We start from the raw sequence: 22,957 nt of genomic DNA, 5'->3' as shown, positions 1-22,957 counted from the left end.
CGTATGACTCTGCTGTACCCAAGGATTTAAGTCCAAAGCCCATACTAGGCATGAGCCAAAAGTGATACCAAGAAACTGCTGAATTGTCTGCTCATGTGGACATTAAAGCCCCTAAGCACCATTTCAGGGTTTCCCATGGGTTCCAGAGAAACACTGAGCTGCAGGAGATTGAGCTCTGTTGGAAACTGAATGAAACCAAGTGTTTCATGTTACAGCATGAAGCCCATTGTAGTGTGTGGTGTGATGACGAGGATGGTGTCCACGCACTGCTTACCTTCATGATGATGGATTGAATTTTGCCACAGTCTTTTCCTTTTTCTTCTTCCACTACTGAGTAAAGAATCTGTCGTGCAGGGATGCGCGCAACTGCCACACGCTTCCCATTGCTCAGCATCCAGATAAAGATGTCTGGAATAGGTGTTTGAGGCTAAGGAAAAATAAGAGAAACAAAAACAGAATATTTCAGATAAGTTTTGATAAAGAATTATTCTATCATAAAAGAAACCAAAGAACTCTAATAAGTTCAGAACCCAGTTTTCTTGAGATACAATTTGACACAGATCATTTCGAGCTGGGAACGCTCCCAATGGCACTCTGCTGGGAATATACTGGATGACAAATGGCAGGAAGGGTCTAGAAGGTGCAACATCAGGAAGGTGTCAGCCACTAGGCATTGTCAACAAAGCCCAAATAAAAATTACATTTCTGATGATGATCAAAAGCAAAACTGTACAGATTTAAAATACAAAATATATCTTTTCCAGGATTAAAACTTTTAAACCAGGTGGGCAAAAAGGGGCCATGAATTATACTTGGCAAGAAAGGAGAATACTAAGACATTGCATAAGTATATCAGGAGCAAGAGGGTTGCTGGGTAAACTGTGGGTCTCATTAGGAATCAAAGGGATAATCTCAGCGTGGAGCCACGGGATGCAGGCCAGGCCCTTATGAATACTTCTCATCCGTATTCACCAAGGAGAAGGATGTGGAGGATAGTGAGTTTAGGGAAGGGTACGTAGATAATGTAGAACAGGTCACTGTTAAGGAGTAAGTGTTAAATCTCACATTGCAACTGCATAAAACTTTGGTTAGGCTACATTTGGAGCACTGTGTGCAGTTCTGGTCGCCACATTACAGGAAGGATGTGGAGGCTTTGGAGACGGTACAGAAGAGGTTTACCAGGATGCTGCCTGGATTAGAGGGCATGTGCTATATGGAGAGCTTGAACAAACTTGAGTTGTTTTCTGTGGAGCAGCAGAGGTTGAGTGGAGACCTGATAAAAGTTTATAAGAGGAATAGATAAGAGTAGACAGCCAGTATCATTTTCCCAGGGTTAAAATGTCTGATATGAGAGGGTGTGCATTTAAGGTGAGAGGGGGGTAAGTTCAAAGGAGATGTGCGGGGCAAGTTTTTTTTCAACTCAGAGAGTGGTGGGTGCCTGGAATGTGCTGCCAGGGGTGGTAGTGGAGGCAAGTATGAGAGAGGCATTTAAGAGGCTCTTAGACAGGCATATAAATATGCAAAGAATGGAGGGATATGGGCATTGTGTAGGTAGAGGGATTAGTTTAGTTAGGCATTTCATTACTAGTTTAATTAGTTTGGTGCAACACTATGGGCTGAAGGGCCTGTTTCTGTGCTGTAGTGTTCTATGTTCTATTTTGATTGAGTTTTTGAGAAGGTAAGTAAGAAGATTGATGAAAGCAGGGTGATTGATGTTGTCCATATAGACTTTAGTAAGGCATTTGACAAGGCCCGCATGTTAGGTTGGTCCAGAAGGTTAAGGTACATGGGATCCAAGGTGAACTGGCTAATTGACTTAGTAATAGGAGGGAGAGAAAAGCAGTGGAAGGATGTTTTTCTGATTGGAAGCCTGTGACCAGTGGTATACTGCAGGGAACAGTGCTGGCAGCTGTTGTTTGTGATAGGTATTAATAATATTGCGGATGACACAAAGTTGGTGGTGTTGTGAGTAGCAAGGAAAGTTGTCTCATGCAACAGTAGGATATAGGTATATAGAAGATAGATCAGATGAAAAGTTGGGCAGAGCACTGGCAGATGCAATTTAATCCTGAAAAGTGCAAAGTGATGCATTTTAGGAAGTCAAATTGGGGCACAGCATATACAGGAAATCGTAGGGTGTGAAGGAATATTTATGAACACAGGGACCTTAGGGTGCAAGTCTTTTCCTGTCTGAAAGTAGTAACATGGGTAGATAGGGTGTTGAAGAAGGTATATGGCATGCTTGCCTCTATATGTCGGGATATAAAATATGATAATTGGGATGTTATGTTGAAACTTTACAAAACACTGGTTAGACGCATTTGGAGTATTGTGTACAGTTCTGGTAGCCACCATATAGAAAGGATATGCAACAAACAATCTGCTAGAGGAACTCAGAGGGTTGGGCAACATCAGTGTTGGAGAGCAATTGATGTTTTGGGTGAAAACCCTGCATCAGGAAAGCATACGGTTGTTCTGGAGAGAGTGCAGAGGAGATTCACCAGGATGTTACCTGGATTAGTGGGCTTTACTCATCGGGAGAGATTGGTTAGGCTGGGATGGTTTTCCCAGGAGCAAAGGAGGCTGAGGGATAACCCCACAGAGGTATATAAAATTATAAGAGGCACAGATAAGGTAGGTAGTCAGAATCTTTTTCCCATGGTACGGGTATCAAAAACAAGAGGGCGTAGGTTTAAGGTGAGAGGAAGGAGTTTTACAGGGTATTTGAGAGGAAAGTTTTTGTTACACAGAGTGGCTGACTCACTGCCAGAGGAAGTGGTGTAATCAGATACAGGCACTATGTTTAAGAGACATTTAGACAGGCATGTTTAGGCAAGGCATTGAAGGACCTAATGCAGGCAAATGGGATTAGTGTAGATGGGCAAAACAGCCAACATGGAGACCATGAAAAAAATAATAGAACTGACTAAATTCCATATGGATTTATGAAAGGGAGAACCAGTAGATGTAGTATTTTTGGCTTGACAGGCTAAATGCAAAGAGGATGTTTCCCTAGCTGAGGAATGTCAGGCCAGGGACACAGTTGGAGAATATGTGGTAGGTGGAAAAGATTGGGATGAGAAGAAATTTCTTCACTAAGAGTGATGAAACTTTGAAATTCTGTATGCCACGGGGGCATGGAGGCTGTTGTTCATATCATAGACCAATAGATTTTTGGGGATCAAAGAAAAATGGGGATAGTGCAGGGAAATGCTACTGAGGTAGTAGATCAGCTACGATCTTGGTGAATGGCAGGGCAGGTCTGAGGACTGGAAGGCTTACTCCTGCTAATTTTTACGTTTCCTACTTTTATACTCCAACCCAATGCAGGAAAAACTCAGCAGATCAGGCTACATCTGCAGAAAGAGAAATAGTCAATGTTTTGGGTCATTGACTGTTTCTCTTTCCACAGATGCTGCTGGATTCTCCTTCCACAGATGCTGCCTGACCTTCTGAGTTTTTCCGGCACTTTCTGTTTTTATTTCATTTCACATGACTGGACCTGATAGTTTGCAGTAGAATGGAATCAAGGGTGCTCACGTGATGGACAAAGTCATAATAGAGAAGATCTTCTTTAATCGTTATCTACATTTTAACATTAGGAGATTAATGAATATTATATATACCCCTTCATCCCAAATTCCAGAATGTGTTGTTTCACTTGATGCTGAAAAGGCATTTGACAGAGTCAAATGGGAATATCTATTCAGTACACTTCAAAAATTCAATTTTACTTCTAAATTTATATCTGCAATTAAAATGATTTATTATGCACCTATGGCTTCAATACTTACTAATAATCAAAGATCTCCTTTGTTTAGGCTTTTTCAAGGTAGTAGATAAGGCTGCCCGTTAAGCCCTTTATTATTTGATGTTGCTTTAGAACCTTTGGCTATTGCACTTCGGGATCCTTCAAATATATGTGATATTACTTGTGGACAGAAGATTCATAAGATATCTCTTTACGCAGATGACCTGTTACTTTACATTTCTAATCCGGAGGAATCTATCCCCGCAGTACTATCACTATTAGATCAGTTTAGTGTTTTTTCTGGCTACAGATTAAATTTTAATAAGAGTGAATTTTTCCATTAAATATGCAAATCCCAATTTATAGCCAATTACCTTTTAGATTGGTAACTGACTATTTTATGTATTTAGGTCTTAAAATTACTAAGAGACATAAGGACTTATTTAAAGCTAATCTACTGCCTTTAATTGACCATGTTAAACAATTATTTACTAAATGGTCGCTACTGTCTCTATCATTGGTAGGCCGAATTAATGCGGTTAAGATGAATATTTTACCAAAATTTTTATATTTATTTCAAGCGATTCCAACTTTTGTTCTGAAATCTTTTTTTGACACTATTGATTCTAAAATTCTTTCATATATTTGGTAGAATAAAAACCCAAGGCTAAGTAAGAAATATTTGCAAAAACTAAAAAAGGATGGTGGTATGGCCTTGCCTAACTTTAGATTATATTACTGGGCAATCAATATTAGATATTTAATTTTTTGGATACAAGATTCAGATGTAATTCAATGCCCCAAATGGGTACACCTTGAGTCCCAATCAATACTTCAATTTTCATTAGTTTCTATTTTAGGAGCTCCACTCCCTTTTGCACTTACCAAATTAAGTAAACATATGATTAACCCAATTGTTAAACATACAATACGAATATGGTTTCAATTTTGTAAATTTTTTTGGATTGAATAAATTTAATCTATCAAGTCCCATTCAATCTAATTTTTTCTTTCATCCATCCAGAGTTGACTCAGCTTTTTCCATATGGAAAAGGAAGGGAATAGTATGTTTTTGTGATTTATTCATTGATAACTGTTTTTCATCTTTTGAACAATTGTCTAACAAACACAATTTGCTTAGATCACACTTTTTTCGATATTTGCAAATTAGAAATATTTTAAAAGCTACTATACCCTCTTTTCCCAAACCTTACAGAACTGAAATTATGGAAAACATTTTTGGTTTTAATCCTTGTCAGAAGGGCTTGATAGCAATAATTTATGATTTAATTATGAAAATTTGTTCAGAACCACTGGACAAAATCAAGAATGAATGGGAAGGTGAACTCCAGACATCTTTACCTACAGAGACTTGGAAGAAAATTCTTCATTTAGTTGATACATCTTCAATGTGTGCCAGACACTCTTTGATACAGTTTAAGGTAGTTCACAGGACCCATATGTCAAAAGATAAGCTAACTCGTTTTTATCACCATATAAATCCTATTATGTGACATATGTAAATCAAATGTGGCTTCTTTGACACATATGTTTTGGTCCTGTCTTCTTTTGGAAAAATATTGGAAAGATATTTTTAACATTATTTCAAATGTATTGAAGATTGATTTACAACTTCATCCTATCACTGCAATTTTTGGATTACCAAGGATAGAATCTGGCCATCTATCTGCCTCCGCTAACCGTATGATTGCCTTTGTTACATTAATGGCCAAATGATCCATTTCGCTTAAATGGAAGGATCCAATACCCCCTACTACTTTTCAATGGTTCTCTCAAACTATATCATGTTTAAACTTGGAAAAAATTAGGAGTGGTACTGTTGATCCTTCACTTAAATTGGAGGAAGTTTGGAGTCCATTTATTCAATATTTTCACATGATATAGATCCCCTTATAATAACCTTTCAATTTAGAGGAACGGAGTTGACGACATAATATTGCTCTGTTTCTATTGAGAAATTTTAGTCCAGTTTTTTTTCTGTTTTTTTAAATTTTTTTTCTTTAGCTTAGTTTGGTTTGATATATTGTTTATGATTTTTCTTATTGTTTTGGGGATTTTTTTTCTTTCTTTTATATTTTATAATAAACCTTTTTCTTTTATATTATATTCATTCACTAACAGATCGTTGGATCTACAGATTTGTTTTTTTATACTTTATTGTTCTTTATGATTATCCATGTCATGATTGTTCTCCTGATCTCTTTGTATTACATGTATAAACATTGATATATTAATCTGTATTAATTTGAAAACTAATAAAAAGATTTAAAAAGAAGATCTTCAAAGTGATCCTTCTTATTGCCCCTGTCTTTACCATCTGTTCTTTTGGCCACAGGTTCTCTGTTATACCTCAGACTTCAGGTATTTATTTTCCCTTGACGTGTGGTGGAGTTTCCAATCCTAGAATGCCTTGAGGTTATGGTTAGTCAGCTCCTAGGTCTTGTCCAGAAACAGGCCCTTCAACCCACCACATCCATGCTGACCTTTTGCCCTTATTATGTTTAATTCCTTCCATGCCTTACCTATTTATATGCCAGTTTAAATTTCCCTTAAAAGTAGTGATTACATCTGATTCCAGCACCTCCTCCAACAGCAAGTTCCAGCTAGCAACCACTCACTGTGTTAAATAAACTCTCTCCTCAAATCCTGTTTAAAGCTCCTTCCTTTCACCTTAAATCTGTGCCATCTTATTTTTGAGCCAATGTGTCCCTGCTCAAAAGTGTATGGGACGTTCTAGCACTTCAGAAGGCCATAGCAGTATTAATGATACAGGTCCTCCCCTGACTACAAACCAAAACTTATGAATAACCCTTACATATGAACGAGCATTTGGGAGACCGGTGGGATGGATTTGCCGGCTACTGTGGGGCTGCAGGCATCTTCTGTTGGCTGGAACAGGGCATTTCCACACATCTTCTCTCCCCGCCCCTCCTGAGCCACAACAATTGGGGGCTGGGTTGAGCTGAGCAGGGCTGGGAGCACTGAGCAGGCGCACTCACTCACTCAGTGAGGACGGCTGGCAGCTGCTCTTCCACCACAGCTGTTTCTGTGATTCTCTCCCACAAACTGTTTTTGTTCATTTCAGACTTACAAGCAGTTTGGTTATGAACAGGTCTCAGGAACGGAACCCAGTTATAACCTGGGCACTGCCTGTGGGACTGCCAAAGTAAATGCTCAAGGACTTTCTACTTCATAAATTTCTGGACAACAGTCAAGAGTGTCTGAGCCAATCTCACCTCCTCCACTCGTCTTTTGAACTTCTCCAGTAGTGTCTGTAGTTCATTCAGCTTCTCCTTTATATTCTTCTCCTTTCGTTTCATAATTCTTAGTGCCTGTTTCGCATGATTAATCTAGGAAAAGTAAATCCTGTATCAAAACCAGAATGTCTGCAGCATAGAAAAACCCTTTCATAAAATATCCTCAAAAAATTTTACTTCTTGTTCTTCTAAACAGATATCAAAATTATTTTGTCATCTGTGGAAAGAGTGAAACTGTTTAACATTTCATATCACAGGCCGTATGTCAGAACTGGGAAGGAGAGAAAACATTGGTTTTCAGTTACTCAGAGGCTGGTGGGAGGATGGATAGGACAAAAGGATTTGTCTGACAGGCAAGGCAAAGGTTGCCAGATTCCAATGTTTACAGAGCCATGTGGTTAATAGATTGATAAGGGTAATTAGCTCTTGGCTCACCACATCCGGCTCACTTCCCTGAGATCCTGGCTGTACACACACAGCACCTGCCTTTTCACACCCAGCTTGCCTCCCCTTGACAAGTTTTATTGTATTAGATGTACAACATGCTGATATAGTACCTCTCTACCCAGTCAACTAAAGCAGGGAGCTCCTGGCACCAGTACACACATCAGCGAGGAGCCTGAGGCATTAACTTTATACCTATCGGTCACTCAAGACTCAAGACCTTTAATAGAAAGTTACAGTGAGAAGCACTGCTCTCATCTGTTCCACCAAGTCAGCAATAAACACACAGATTTAAGGTAGTCTTGAAACTGGCAGCATTCATCCACTTACAATATTACACTTCAAGGTCTTAATTCGACATCTGTCCAGAGCGTTGGGCCGATTCACGGTTTTCTTTTCAGCATAAATGTGGTATTGTCTAGGACAAAAAAATAGCAAATAAACAAAGAAGGCTCTCAGCTAAGTATCCAGCTTACACAATGGATGCTTAGGCCCTATATGAAACACCTTGCAGTCAGTGCATTGGTGGTGTTTTCTTATTTCCTTTCTCATAAAGTCATAGAGACATACAGCACAGAAACATGCTTCTGCCCACCATGTCCATGCTGACCATCAAACACTCATCTATAATAATCCCATTTACTGGCACTTGGTCCATAGCCTTCTATGCCATGGAAATTCAAGTAGAGTCATACGGCACAGAAACAGGCTCTTTGGCCCAACTGGTCCATGCCAACCAAGATTCCCATCTAAGCTAGTCCCTTTGCCTGCATTTGGCCCATATCCCTCTAAACCTTTCCTAACCATTTCCCTGTGCTAGTACCTTTTAAATGTTGTTAATGTACCTGTCTCAACAACTTCCTCTGGCAGTTCATTCCATATGCTGACCACTCTCTGGGTGAAAAAGTTGCCCCTCAAGCTCCTACTAAATCTCTCCCCTCTCACTTCAAACCTGTGCCCTCTAGCTCTTGATTCCCCAACCCTGGGAAAAAGACTGTGCTCATTCACCATCTGTTTGCCTCTCATGATTTTATACACCTCTAAAAGGTCATCCCTCAGTCTCCCACACTCCGATGAAAAATGTCCCAACCTGCTTAACCTCCCTCCGTAACTCAATCCTTCGAATCCTGGCAACATCCTCAAATCTCCTCTGCACTCTTTCCAGCTTAATGGCATCTTTCCTACAGCAGGGTGACCAAAACTGAACACAATATTCCAAATGCGGCCTTATCAATGTCTTGTACAACTGCATCAAAGCATCCTGACTTCTTTGCTCAGTGCCCTGACTGATTAAGGCCAGCATGCCAAAAGCCTTCTTCACCACCCTGTCTACCTGTGACGCCACTTTACCTGTACTCCCAGGTCCCTCTGTTCTACAACACTCCCCAGAGCCCTACCATTCACTGTGAAAGTCCTGTCCTCATTTGTCTTCCCAAAATTCAACACCTCCCACTTATCCGAATTAAACTCCAAGCAGTAGTCTAGATACGTTTTAAATGCTGTGAGAGTACCTGCCTCTATCACCCCCTCAGGCAGTACATTTCAGATTCCAACCACCCTCTGGGTGAAAAGGTTCTTTCATAGATCCCCTTCAACCCTTACCCTTCACCTTCACCCTAAACCAATGCCCTCTAGTTTTAGAACCCCTGACATGAGGAAAGGTATCCTACAATATACCCTATGTCCCTCATAATTTTGTTTAGATAGCATCATAGAGTGTGTATAGCATAGAGAAATAGGCCCTCCTGCCCAGCACATCCAGGCTGACCATTGCACCTATTTACCTGCATTAGGTCCATTGCCTTCTATGCCTTTGTGATTCAACTGCTTATCTAGATGCTTCTTAAGTGCTGTGAGAGTATTTGCCTCCACCACCTCCTCAGGTAATGAATTCCAGATTCCAATGACTCTGAGTGAAAAAATTGCATCTCAGATCCTCTCTAAACCTCCCACCTTAACTATACCCTCTTGTCTTTGATGCCACCATCATGGGAAAAAGATTTCTATCCCTCTAAACCCTTCATAATTTAGTATACCTCTATCAAGTCACACCTCAGCCTCCTCTATTCCAAGGAAATCAAACACAGCCTATCCAATCGCTCCTTACAATTGAAATGCTCCAATCAAAGCAACATCCTGATGAATCTCCTCTATATCCACTCCAATGGAATCACATCCTTCCTATATGGCAGCAACCAGAATTGCACACAATACTCCAGGTGTGGCCTAACCAATGTTTTATAAAGTTGTAACATGATGTCCCAGCTCTTATATTCTATGTCACAGCCAATGAAGGCAAGCATCCCATCTTCACCACCTTCTCCCCCTGTGCCATTACTTTCAAGGAATTATGGACTTGTACACAAGGTCCCTCAGTTCATCAACACTCTCTAGGGCCCTATCATTTTCTGAATATAGTCTACCCTTTTTTCCCTCCCAAAGTGCATTACCTCTGATACGTCAAAATTAAATTCCATCTGCCAACACTCCACCCAACTTTCCATCTGATCTGTATCATTCTACAGCTTGAGACAACCCTCTTCACTCTCTATGACACTACTGATTTTCGTGTCATAGGCAAACTCACTAATCATACCTCCTACACTCACATCCAAGTCTTTAATGTACATCATAAAGTTAAAGGTCCTAGCACCAATCATTGGTACACATTGTGGTCACAGACTACCGAACAGAAATACAATCATCACCCTCTGCCTCCTATTAATAAGCCAGTTTTGGATCCATTTTGTTGAGGGTTCTAACCTTCTAGATCAGCCTATCATAGGATTTGTCAAAGGCCTTAATAAAGTCTATGTAGACAATTTCTACCATACTGCCCTCATCAAAATGCTGAGTCACCTGTTCAAAAAATTCAAATTAGTGAGAAAGGATTTCCCCTGAACAAAAGTTATGCTGACCATCTCTAATCAATCCCTGTCTTTCCAAGTGAAGACAGATCCTGTCTCTTATATTTTTTTCCTACCACTGATGTAAGACTTACCAGTCTGTAGATGCCCAGCTTATCACTGCTGCTCCCCTCTGTCATTTTGTACAAATCATCAAGATTAAATTCCTGACAGCATGAACATTAATTTCTCTAACTTCCAGTAACCACTCCCCTCTGTCCCCGCTTTTTTCCCTCTTATCCCACTGGCCCCAATACCCCTTCCCTTTCCCCTCCTCCACCCTCTCAATCTGCCCATTACCCACACATTCCTTCCTCACCTCCTTCCCTTTATTCCATGGTCCACTGTCCTCCCCTATCAGATGCCATCTTCTTCAGCCCTTTGTCACTTCCACCTATCACCTCCCAGCTTCTTACATCATATCCGCTCTCCCCCTCCCTCACCTGCCTATCATCCCCCTCACCTGCATCCGCCTATCACCCGCCAGCTCTTGTTCCACCCCCTCCCCCCAGCTTTTTATACGGGCTATCTCCCCTCTTTCTTTCCAGCCCTGATGAAGGGTCTCGACCTGAAATGTCAACTGTCATTTCCCTCCACGGATGCTGCCTGACCTACTGAGTTCCTCCACCTTTTTGTGTGTTGCTCCAGATTTCCAGCATCTACAGTCTCTCATGTCAGGATTAAAATCTATCTGCCATTGCTCTTCCTCTTCATTCATGCACAAGGCATCGGTCCCTGTTCAAGATAGTCATTGCCTTGATGTCTTGCACAAAAGTGCTGCAGGCTATTACCACCAGCAATACCTATTTTGTACATAACTTTGTACACCTGTCAGGTCCCATCTTATCCTCATCCACTCCAAGAAAAACAAACCATCCTATCCAGCCTTTCCTCGGAACTGAAACATTTCATCCCTCAACAACCTGGTGAATCCCCACCACACCTTCTCCAGTGCAATCCTTTCTGTAGTGTGGCGACTGTACACAGCTCTGGCCTAACCAATGTTTTATGGATCTCCGTGCTCTTGTATTCCATGCCCCAGCTAATGAAGGCAAGTATCCTGTGTGCCTTCTTCACCACATTATCTACCTGTGCTACCACCTTCAGGGATCATTGGGCTTATATGTCAAGGTTTCTCTGTTCCTTAATACCCCCTAAAGCATTACCATTCATGGTGTATGTCCTACCATTTTTAGTGCTCCCAAGGTGCACTGCCTCATACTTATCAGGACTAAATTCCATCTGCCATTGCCTTGCCCATCTCGATCAGTACTATACTGTAGTCATAACTATCCTCCTATCAACAACTCTGCTGATTTTCATGTCACCTACAAACCTACTAGTCATATGTCCTATATTCATGTCTAAATCACCAATATATACAACAAACGGTAAGGGTCCCAGCGCCAATCCCTCTGGTAATCACTGATCACAGGTTTTCAGTCATTAAAAACCCTCCACCATCACCCTTGGCATCCTATTACCAAGCCAATTTTGGATCCAATTTGACAATTTGCCCTAGATTCCATGGGCTCCAGCCTTTTGGACCAGTCTCCCATGTGCAATCTTGTCCAAAGCTTTACTGAACTCCATGTAGACATTGCCTTCATCAGTACCTTTGAAAAATTCAGTCAAATTGTTCAAGACAGGATCTCCCTGTTGCAAAACCATCCTTTATCACAGAATTTTTTCCAATAACTTCCCCATGTCTGACATTAGACCCACAGGCCTTTAATTATTGGCTTATCTGTCCTGCACTTCTTGAATAAAGGAACCACAATTGCATCCTCCAGTCAGTTTGTACCTCACCTGTCACCAGCAAATATTTAAAAATCTCCATCAAGGCCCTAGCAATCTCCTCCCTTGCCTCTCATAGCAACCATCTGCATCTCACGCATGCATCTCATCACACCCTGAGGATTTATCCACCTTTAAACCTGCTAAGACATCTAATATCCCCACCTTTTTAATGATAACATGCTTCCCCTCCCTGAATTCTCCAACTACAATGTCCTTCTCCGTAGTGAACACAGATGAGAAATCATAAAGTCATAGAGTCTAGTAGATAGGGTGGTAAAGAAGGGGCAATGGCATACTTGCCTTTATCGGTCGGGACACTGAATATTTAAATTTGGGAAGTCATGTTGCAACTGTATAAAACTTTAGTTAAGCCACATTTGGAGTACTGTGTACAGTTTTGGTCAGCACATTACAGGAAGGATGTGGAAGCTTTGGAGAAGGTATAAAAGAGGTTCACCAGGATGTTGCCTGGATGATAGAGTATTGGCTATAAGGAAAGGTTGGACAAACTTGGATTTCTTTTCTCTGGAGCTTTGAAGGCCGAGGGGAGACCTGATAGAAGTATATAAAATTATGAGAGGCATAGATAGGGTAGATAGTCAGAGTCCTTTTCAAGGGTGGACATGTCAAACACCAGAGGGCATAGATTTAAGATGAGAGGTGAAAAGTTTAAAGGAGATTTGTGAGTTAAGTTTTTTTTTTACACAGAGACTGGTGGGTGCCTGGAATACACTGCCAGGGAAAGTGGTGGAAGCAGATATAATATCAGCAGTTAAGAGGCATTCAGAAAGGCACATGAACAGATCGGGAATGGAGGGGTATAGACCACGTGCAGGCAGATGAAATTAGCTTAAATAGACATCATGGTCAATACAGACATCATGGGTCAAAGGTTGTTCTACTGTTCTATAGCATCTGGTGTGGCCTGTGTGGCAGCTAAGATTTGAAGCCAGATGCATGGTGGTGTTGGCATAAACTAAGCAAGGTGGTGTTAACTCTACCAAGATCTAACAAAGGAACTTTCAATACAAGCAAAACTTTAAACTGTTAGCAGCAAAGGAAACATGAAGGTAGATTGCCAGCTCTTGTTGGTGAAGGAATGTTCCCTAGGAGACAGTTATCCTCCAAACATTAGTTGGAAAATTGGTGGCTAGTAACGGATGTTTAATATTTCTGCTCAATTCAAAATAGCCTAGCAAAATGCTCAACATTTTTAAGCGATTGATCCTAGAATGCCTTTGAGTAGAAATGCATAGGGAAATATTTTTTTTCAAAAAATCTCTCCTATATATGTGATGAAACAAATCAAAACCTGCAGCCTGCAACAAACTCATTCAAGACTTGACAGAGGTAATTCTCTGGTTCAGACTTTGGTCTCTTCACCATGTGAAGCAATTCATCAAGCCCATCTTCCTGTATAAAAAAAACAAAAAATAGGATTAAATCTTTTAAAATCACAGCTTTATAGAAGATCAAATGATGGCTCGAGTTTTCCATTCCACTAAGAGGCCAAATTCTGTGCTGTTGTGCTCTATGATTAAATTTGGAGTAACAAACAATCTGCTGGAGGAATCAGTGGGTTGAGCAGCATCTGTGGGGGGTGGGAGGGGGAAAGGAATTATTCACACTTTGGGTTGAAATGCAGGGTTTTGACCCAAAACATCGATAATTCCTTTCCTTCCACAGATGCTGCCTGACCTGCTGAGTTCTTCCAGCAGATTGTTTGTTGCTCCAGATTCCAGCATCTACAGTCTCTTGTGTTACCAAATTAAATGTGTTTGTTTTTTCAATTAGCCTGTTGCTATCATCTTCACGGAGTGAAAATTCCAACTAAATGTTCAGCAGCCCAACATTACTGAGATCAGAATTGTTTACAGAAAATGTCCTTTTTCAATTAAATTCAAAAGAGAAAAAATTTCTTTGTAGTATGGGTATTGAAGAATGAAATCCTTCACTTCCACAGCAACTAGGGCATTTTAATTTTAATTTAGTCAATCTGCACTAATCCACTGGTATCAGTCACAACGACACTATCAGATAGCCATAAAAAAAACTCATCTGATTCACCAGCGTCCTTCAGAATCAGTTGTCCTTTCCCAAGCTGCCCTATGTGTGTGACTCGAACTCCTCCAAAACACTAGGCTTTAACTGAAAGCCTGGCAAGCCACTCAGTTCATGGACAATTAGGGATGGACAATAAATAGTTAATTGGCTAGGGATACTCCAACGAATAGAAACATAGAAACACAGAAAACCTTCAGCAAAATTCAGGCCCTTTGGCCCACAAAGTTGTGCCAAACATGTCCCTACCTTAGAAATTACTAGGCTTACCCATAGCCTTCTATATTTCTAAGCTCCATGTACCTATCCAAAAATGTCTTAAAAGACCCTATCGTATCCGCCTCCACCACCGTTGCCGGCAGCCCATTCCACACACTCACCACTCTCTCGCACTCACGACAACATTACCTCTCGGCTCCTAAATTCAATTCCACAACTGATGAAGGAAAATACACCACATGCCTTCTTAACCACAGAGTCAACCTGTGCAGCTGCTATGGGCGTCCTATGGACTCAGACCCCAAGGTCCCTCTGATCCTCCACACTGCCAAGAGTCTTACCATTAATACTATATTCTGCCATCATATTTGACCTACCAAGATGAAGCACTTTACACTTATCTGGGTTGAACTCCATCTGCCAATTCTCAGCCCAGTTTTGCATCCTATCTATGTCCCACTATAACCTCTGACAGCCCTCCACACTATCCGCAACACCTCCAACCTTTGTGTCATCAGCACACTTACTAACCCATCCCTCCACTTCCTCATCCAGGTCATTTATAAAAATCTCAAAGAGTAAGCGTCCCAGAACAGATCCCTGAGGCACACCACTGGTCACTGACCTCCATGCAGAATATGACCCGTCAACAACCACTCTTTGCCTTCTGTGGGCAAGTCAGTTCTGGATCCACAAAGCAATGTCCCCTTGGATCCCATGCCTTCTTACTTTCTCAATAAGCCTTGCATGGGGTACCTTATCAAATGCCTTGCTGAAATCCATATACACTACATCTACTGCTCTCCCTTCATCATGTGTTTAGTCAGATCCTCAAAAAGTTCAATCAGGCTCGTAAGGCAGGACCTGCCCTTGATGAAGCCACGCTGACTATTCCTAATCATATTATATCTCTCCAAATGTTCATAAATCCTGCCTCTCAGAATCTTCTCCATCAACTTACCAACCACTGAAGTAAGACTCACTGGTCGATAATTTCCTGGGCTATGTCTACTCCCTTTCTTGAATAAAGGAACAACATCCACAATCCTCCAGTCCTCCGGAACCTCTCCCGTCCCCATTGCTGATGCAAAGATCATCGCCAGAGGCTCAGCAATCTCCTCCCTCGCCTCCCGAATCACACCAATGAATGAATAAATGTTATAAAACACCACCAGAAGTGGTTGAGACAGAAACTAACCTTTCTTTTGTTAAAAAAAATATTGATAGGACAGGAAAATGAAAGGACAGTTAAGGAACCAGGCAATAAGATTAATTTTGAATTTCTCCAGCCAAGAGCAGCACTAACATCATGGGATTCTGTCATTCTAACTTCCTATCCAACATCCCCTGCTGCATCATTACCAACCCAGCTGCAAAGAATGGAAAGGTTCTTTTCCCTAACCAACTGTTTCATGGACATTTCTCTTTCACTTGTTTAATCCCACTTGTCCCAGTGACTTAGAAGGCTGGAGAATGTTTCTGTTATGAACACTGAGCTGAATATCTGACTGTTAGTTACCTGATTTTACAAGGTTAATATTCACTGAAGGATTTATAACCATTGGCTTAAAAATTCACAAGTGCTATGAAGCAAAGTGCCAGTGTTAATAATGTACCTACCAGTCTCTCTGCAATCTTTGCAAGTACATTGGAGTTATACAAGCGCCAAGAATAGTCTTCCCAAGAGCTCCAGATATACACACATGGTTTCTCGTAGAGGTATGGAACACAGCAATATGACCTGAAATGAAGGAAGCACAGGCAGATTAACAATTAAAACACAGCAACTGTGAAAAAGTTAGAAAAAATGTTGATCCACTTTCCCATTAGATTGTGCAAAAATCTCCATCTTTACCACTCCCGATGGTAACGAGAAAGCCCAAGCCTTCACTTGACCTTCAATGATACTGCAATTGTTGAACACATTTTTAAAAAGGATTGTTTAACAGCAACACAGTGGAGAGTTCCAACTGTACCTGTCATACTCAGTGTTCTCAGCCTTTCTGGGTGGTGTAATTGAGTTATCTTTTGGAGACAAACTAACTTCGGTATTCTCCAATTCATCTTCGGAATCTCTTGAATCCAGTAAAGATCTCTTCTCTTCACTCCCTTCCACTTTCTCTTCTTTTTTCTTTTTTGTGACAACTTCTACCAATTTGCCACAGTTACCTGAAAAAAATATTTACAATTAGCAGCTTGCCTCCAGCCTATGACTAGTGCTCAGACCTCAGAGCAAGGTTCCAGGGCACTGTAACAAGCATTGTTTCTCACAATCCTGCCATAGTTATTTAACACAGGGATATTTTCTATCATCAGGAATCATGCTAACATGACGAAGTTGTCATGGAAATAAAACTCTACCACAATGGTGACACCTCCAAAGGCATGTGGGGAACCAATGCACTACACCTGGGTAAAAGTGGTTTTGGGACAATGATCTATGGGTAAAGCAAGGGAAAATGGTGAGAAAAGGGAAGAGTCCTGATGCAGGTGAAAAACACAATGATGCTGGAGGGATTCAGCAGGCCAGGCAGCATCCGTGGAGAAAAGCAGGTGGTCAACGTTTCAGGTCAGGACCCTTCTTCAGGATTGAAGATAGGAAAAGGGGAAGCCCAATACATAGGAGGGAAAAGCAGAGCAGTGATAGGTGGACAAAAGAGGGGAGGTGGGGTGGGCACAGGGTGGTGATAGGTCAATGCAGGTAAGAGACAGTGATAGGCAGGTGCAGGGGAGGAGGGGAGAGCAGATCCACCAGGGGATGGGTCAAAGGTAAGGAGAGAAAGAAAAAAAAGGTAGAAAAAAAGAGGCTGGGAGAAGGAAGAAGAGAAGAAGCCTGGTGGGGGGGGGGGGGGGGTGTTGTGGGGAAGGGGGATGGGGATTACCTAAAGTGGGAGATTTCAATGTTCATGCTGTTAGGCTGTAAGGTTCCAAGATGGAAAATGAGGTGCTGTTCCTCCAGTTTGCACTTGGAACTCTCCTGGCAGTGGAGGAGGTCGAGGACTGACATATCAGTGATAGTGTGGGAGGGGGGAGTTGAAGTGACTGGCAACGGGAAGATGCAGGTCATGGTTACTGACAGAGTGCAGGTGTTCTGAGAAATGGCCACCTAGCCTTGCAAGGATGCTATCCCTTTTCTCAATTTCTCCACCTCCGCCACATCTACTCCCATGATGAGGCTTTCCACTCCAGGACATCCGAGCTGTCCAACTTCTTTTCTAACCAGGGCTTCCCCGACTGCGGTCGAGAGAGCTTGCACCTGTATATCTGCCATTTCCCGCACCTCCACTCTCACCCCCACCCCTCCCAGACCCAACAGGGATAGGGTCCCCCTTGTCCTCACATTTCATCCCACCTGCCTACGTATCCAGCACATCATTCTTCGCCACTTCTGCCATCTCCAGCGGAACCCCACCACCAAGCATGTCTTCCCCTCCCCACCCCTTTTTGCCTTTTACAGGGACCGCTCTCTCCTTGACTCCCGAGTTCACTCCTCCACCCATCCCACTCCCACCCCCACCCCGGAAACTTTCCACTGCCCTCGCCATAGGTGCAACACCTGCTCCTGCACCACCTTCATCACATTCATCCAGCGACCCAAACAGTTCTTTCGGGTGAGACAGAGATTCACCTGCACCTCCCTGAATATCATCTACTGCATTCGGTGCTCCAAGTGTGGCCTCCTCTACATTGGTGAGACCAAACCAGACTAGGTGACCGATTTGCAGAACACCTGTACTCTGTCCATAACTGCGATCTGTATCTCCCCATTGCCAGTCACTTCAACTCCCACTCCCACCGACTTCTATCGATGCACGATAGAAAGCATCCTATCTGGATGTATCACGGCTTGGTACAGTAACTGCTCTGCCCAGGACTGCAAGAAACTGCAGAGAGTTGTGGACACAGCCCAGCACATCACAGACACCAGCCTCCCCTCCTTGGACTCTGTCTTTATCTGTCGCTGTCATGGTGAAGCAGCCAGCATAATCAAAGACCCCACCCACCCGGGTCATTCTCTCTTCTCTCCTCTTCCATCAGGTAGAAGATACAGGTGCCTGAGGGCACGTACCACCAGACTTAAGGACAGCTTCTACCCCACTGTGATAAGACTATTGAACGGTTCCCTCATACGATCTCATAACCTCACGATCTACCTTGTTGTGACCTTGCACCTAATTGCACTGCACTTTCTCTGTAGCTGTGACACTTTACTCTGTACTGTTATTGATTTTACCTGTACTACATCAATGCACTCTGTACTAACTCAATGCACTCTGTACTAACTCCATGTAACTGCACTGTGTAATGAATTGACCTGTACAACCGGTGTGCAAGACAAGTTTTTCACTGTACCTCGGTACAAGTGACAATAATAAACCAATACCAATACCACACGATCACTGATATGTCAGTCCTCGGCCTCTTCCATTGCCAGGAGAATTCCAAGCGCAAACTGGAGGAATAGCACTTCATTTTCGGTCTTGGAACCTTACAGCCTAACGGCATGAATATTGACCTCTCCCACTTTAGGTAATCCCGACCCCACAACCCCCACCACGCTTCTTCTCTTCTTCCCTCTCCCAGACTCTTTTTTTCTACTTTTTTTCCCTCTCTCTTCTTACCTTTGACCCATCCCCCGGTGGATCTGCTCTCCCCTCCTCCCCTGCACCTGCCTATCACCATCTCTTACCTGCATCTACCTATCACCACCTTGTGCCCACCCCACCTCCCCTCTTTTGTCCACCTATCACTGCTCTGCTTTTCCCTCCCATATATTGGGCTTCCCCTTTTCCTATCTTCAGTCCTGAGGAGGGGTCCTGACCCGAAAGGTTGACCGCCTGCTTTTCTCCACGGATGCTGCCTGGCCTGCTGAGTTCCTGCAGTATCATTGTGTTTTTCATCTAGATTCCAGCATCTGCTGTCTTTTATTTCTCTAATCCTGATGCAGGGCTTTGACCTGAAACATCAACAATTCCTTTCCTCCCACAGATGCTGCTCGACCCACTGAGTTCCTCCATCAGATTGTTCATTGCTCCAGATTCCAGCAGTTGCAATCTCTTGTGTCTCCATGGGAAAATGGTAGTTAGAAGTAGCCTTAGAGATGAATAATGAAATCACTTTAATGATGATAAAGGACATAATGAAGCGAAAGCAGGCAGCAGAGACTCTGTAGGTGGAAATATACTGTATAATAGCAAAAGGTTTAAGACTCTAGTATGGGTTGTGCATGGATCTTCTGATAGCACTTGTGAAGTGAATGCCCAGCTGTGAAGTGACAACAATCACGTAGGGAACAAAAATTAATAAACTGCAGATGCTGGAAATCTGAAATAAAAATAGAAAATATTGGAAATGTTGGAAGTACTCAGCAGGTCATAGAGTCAGAGTGGTACAGCACAGTAATGGGCTCATTAGCGCACCATATCCATGCTGACCTTTATGCCCATCTACACTAATTGTATCCATCCTCATCAGGTCTGTAGCCTTTTGGGTCCTAATGTAGTCAAATGGGATTCATGTGAATAGGAAAAAGGTGAGCATGGATGTGGTGGACTAAAGGTCAGACAGGATTTATGGAAAGAGGGAAGCAGAGCTAACATTTCAGATTAATAATATGTATTGTCCAGTTCTGCTGGGCTAAGGTTGGGTAGCCAGGCAATATAAGAATATTGACAACGCAGAGCAAGCTGTAGTGTATGTTTCCAACTGCAATTATTACAACAAATATGAGCATCATTTTGTGTATATTATAATTAAGTGAGGAAGGACTGAAGATGAATAGAGTTGCGTTAAGCATTTCATCAATAACAATTTAAAGATACACAACAAAACAATATTTGGCTTTGGAAAAATAAAAAGTGATGTAACTGGTGGTCATTCTATGACAGGTCATCAACCTAAAACATTAAGTGTTCCTCTCCACAGATGTTGCCTGACCTGCTGAGTTTTCCATCATTTTCTGTTTTTATTTCCAGTTTCCAGAATGTTCAGTTTATTTGCCTTCCCAAGAACAAACTCCACTGAGCCATAGGCTTAGGGTTCACACCTAGGTGCTAATCATCAGGCAACATTCCATTTTGAGACAGCCCACTCTCGACCTAATCAATTGCAACATCACCAATAGCAAGGGCTGTGCAATCCATGAGTTATCACCAGGGCAGCATGAAAAGATTTTATGGCTGCCCACAGCAAGAGCCCTAGACAACGGAACACAGCATCATAAAAGTACATAAGGTGGGTGAAGGATGGCAGTTGCCAGTTGTAGTACCTCACTGGGGAACACATAATATTGCACCTTAAGATGAATACATCAACTGATAGAGGAACTCAGCCAGTTAAGCATCATCTGTGGAAGCAAAGGGATGGTCAGCGTTCTGGGTTGAGACCCTATGATAAGGACTATGGCATCCTGATGCAGGGTCATGACTCCAAATGTCAACTTTCACCAAAATACTTCTTCAATGTTGTAAGAGTACCTGCCTCCACCACCCAGTGTGTTCCAGATTCCAACTACCCTCTGGGTGAGGAAGTTCTTCTCAGAACTCCTCTTAAGTAAGCTAGGGCTTTTCTCTTTGGAAAGGAGGATGAAAGGTAACTTGATAGAGGTGTACAAGATGATAAGAGGCATAGATTGAGTGGACAGTCAGAGACTTTATCTCCAGGGTGAAAATGGCTAATAGGAGGGGGCATAATTTTAAGGTGATTGGAGGAAGTTACAAGGGGTATGTCAGGGGTAAGCTTTTTACACAGAGAGTGGTGGTGTGTGGAACGCACTGCCAGCAGAGGTTGTGGGGGCAGATACATTAGGGATATTTAAGAGACTCTTAGATAGACACATGAGTGATAGAAAAATGGAGGGCTATGTGGGAGGGAAAGGTTAGATAGATCTTAGAGCAGGATAAAATGTTGGCACATTGTGGGCTGAAGGTCCTGTACTGTGCTGTAATGTTCTGTGTTCTAAACCTCTTATCCTTCACCCTAAACCAATGTCCACTCGTTTTAGACACCTCTGTCGTTTGAAAAACATTAGGATAGATAAGTCACCGGGGCCGGATGGGATATATCCAAGGTTATTACGGGAAGTGAGGGAAGAGATTGCTGTACCTTTGACGATGATCTTTGTGTCCTCACTGGCCACAGGAGTAGTGCCAGATGATCGGAGGGTGGCAAATGTTAGAGCAGGATAAGATGTCGGCACAAAATTGTGGGCCAAAGGGCCTGTACTGTGCTGTAATGTAACGTTCTATGTTCTTTAGTCATTGCTCTGATGTCCTGTACAAAGATGATGCAGACACCACCATCAATACTGCCCCTCACCATCCCTATCTTGGACCTTGCCTTCAACCCAAGCAACACTGTTTTAATTTGGCTTTTCAAGTGCTTTCTGACAACTTTTAGGCTTAAGTTTCTGCTGAAATTCATTTGAATAAGAAGACAAACTCTTCATTCTTTTTATATTACTGATGTTACCTGCAAGTGATACCCCAAGACTCTAACATGTCATTAAGAAAATTGAAAGATATGACAAACATATTTTGATGGAAACACTGGCTCTTTGTAACTATGAAAGGCAACAAGTTCCTACCTATTGACACTTCAAAGGTGAGAAGCCGTGACCGGACTGATGGATCAATCATGGTTGCCTCAAAAAATCCAGCAAAAAGAAGAAATTCTTCTTTTTCACCTGTAACAGACTGAAAGAACACAACAATGAATTGTGGCACCTTTAGTACAGCGGCATATATCAAATAACTATGTACCCATAAGTACGATATGTACCATGTGGTTTAACCTTAGATGTATCATTGAGTCAGTCACTGCTGTGACAATAGAGCCTACTGATGCTTATCAGTAACAAGCACGGGTTACCTCTGCCTGGGGAAGTGGCAGCCAGCAATCACATGCGAGGTGAGAGAGAACAAGGATGTGGTAGGTAAATTGGTGAGCTCAAGAGGTGCCAGACAATTCAGTCATTTACTCTGTATGTCGAACAGACAGAGATATTTCCTATGGACCCTCTCCAAGGCCAGCATATCTTTCCTCAGGTACGGGGCCCAAAATTGCTCACAATATTCCAAATGTGGTCTGACCAATGACTTATGAAGCCTCAGCAGTACATCCTTGCTTTTATATTCTAGTCCTCTTGAAATTAATGCAACATTGCATTTGCCTTCCTTACTACCGACTCTACCTGCAAGTTAACCTTAAGGGAATCCTCAGCCAGGACTCTCAAGTCCCTTTGCGCCTCCGATTTCTGAATTCTCTCCCTATTTAGGAAATAGTTTACACCTCTATCTCTACGTGGAAGTGGTACTGAAAATTTTAACATAATTTCACTCCTATCATGATCCGGTGGTGCATGTAGGAAACAAGACCATAGAAATGGTAATGGCAGCATGGTCTTCCTCACAGTTGAATCACGTGGAAACGAGAACCGAGTTCAGGGGGAAATCAGGAATTTACAGATGCACAGGGTGGGAAGCTGCTGGTCATATGGG

At 42.2% G+C, this 22,957-nt stretch overlaps 1 protein-coding gene across 2 annotated transcripts in view; it reads right to left on the bottom strand.

The window, feature by feature from the left end:
* Window positions 1–22,957, bottom strand: part of fer1l4 (fer-1 like family member 4) — a 207,748-nt gene that overhangs the window by 127,529 nt on the left and 57,262 nt on the right. For both annotated transcript variants that reach the window (XM_052031437.1, XM_052031438.1), the window contains exons 16-22: window positions 22,045–22,153; window positions 16,436–16,628; window positions 16,080–16,200; window positions 13,492–13,592; window positions 7,804–7,891; window positions 7,009–7,122; window positions 275–427 (exon numbers count right to left, since the gene is read on the bottom strand). In XM_052031437.1, the coding sequence (XP_051887397.1) occupies window positions 275–427; window positions 7,009–7,122; window positions 7,804–7,891; window positions 13,492–13,592; window positions 16,080–16,200; window positions 16,436–16,628; window positions 22,045–22,153 (879 nt within the window). The remainder of the gene's footprint in view (window positions 1–274; window positions 428–7,008; window positions 7,123–7,803; window positions 7,892–13,491; window positions 13,593–16,079; window positions 16,201–16,435; window positions 16,629–22,044; window positions 22,154–22,957) is intronic.

This window comes from Pristis pectinata, chromosome 16, assembly GCF_009764475.1.
Source record: "Pristis pectinata isolate sPriPec2 chromosome 16, sPriPec2.1.pri, whole genome shotgun sequence".
NCBI lineage: Eukaryota > Metazoa > Chordata > Chondrichthyes > Rhinopristiformes > Pristidae > Pristis > Pristis pectinata.
The sequence above is the reverse complement of the archived record's forward strand: the minus strand, read 5'-3'. Positions and strand labels throughout refer to the sequence as shown.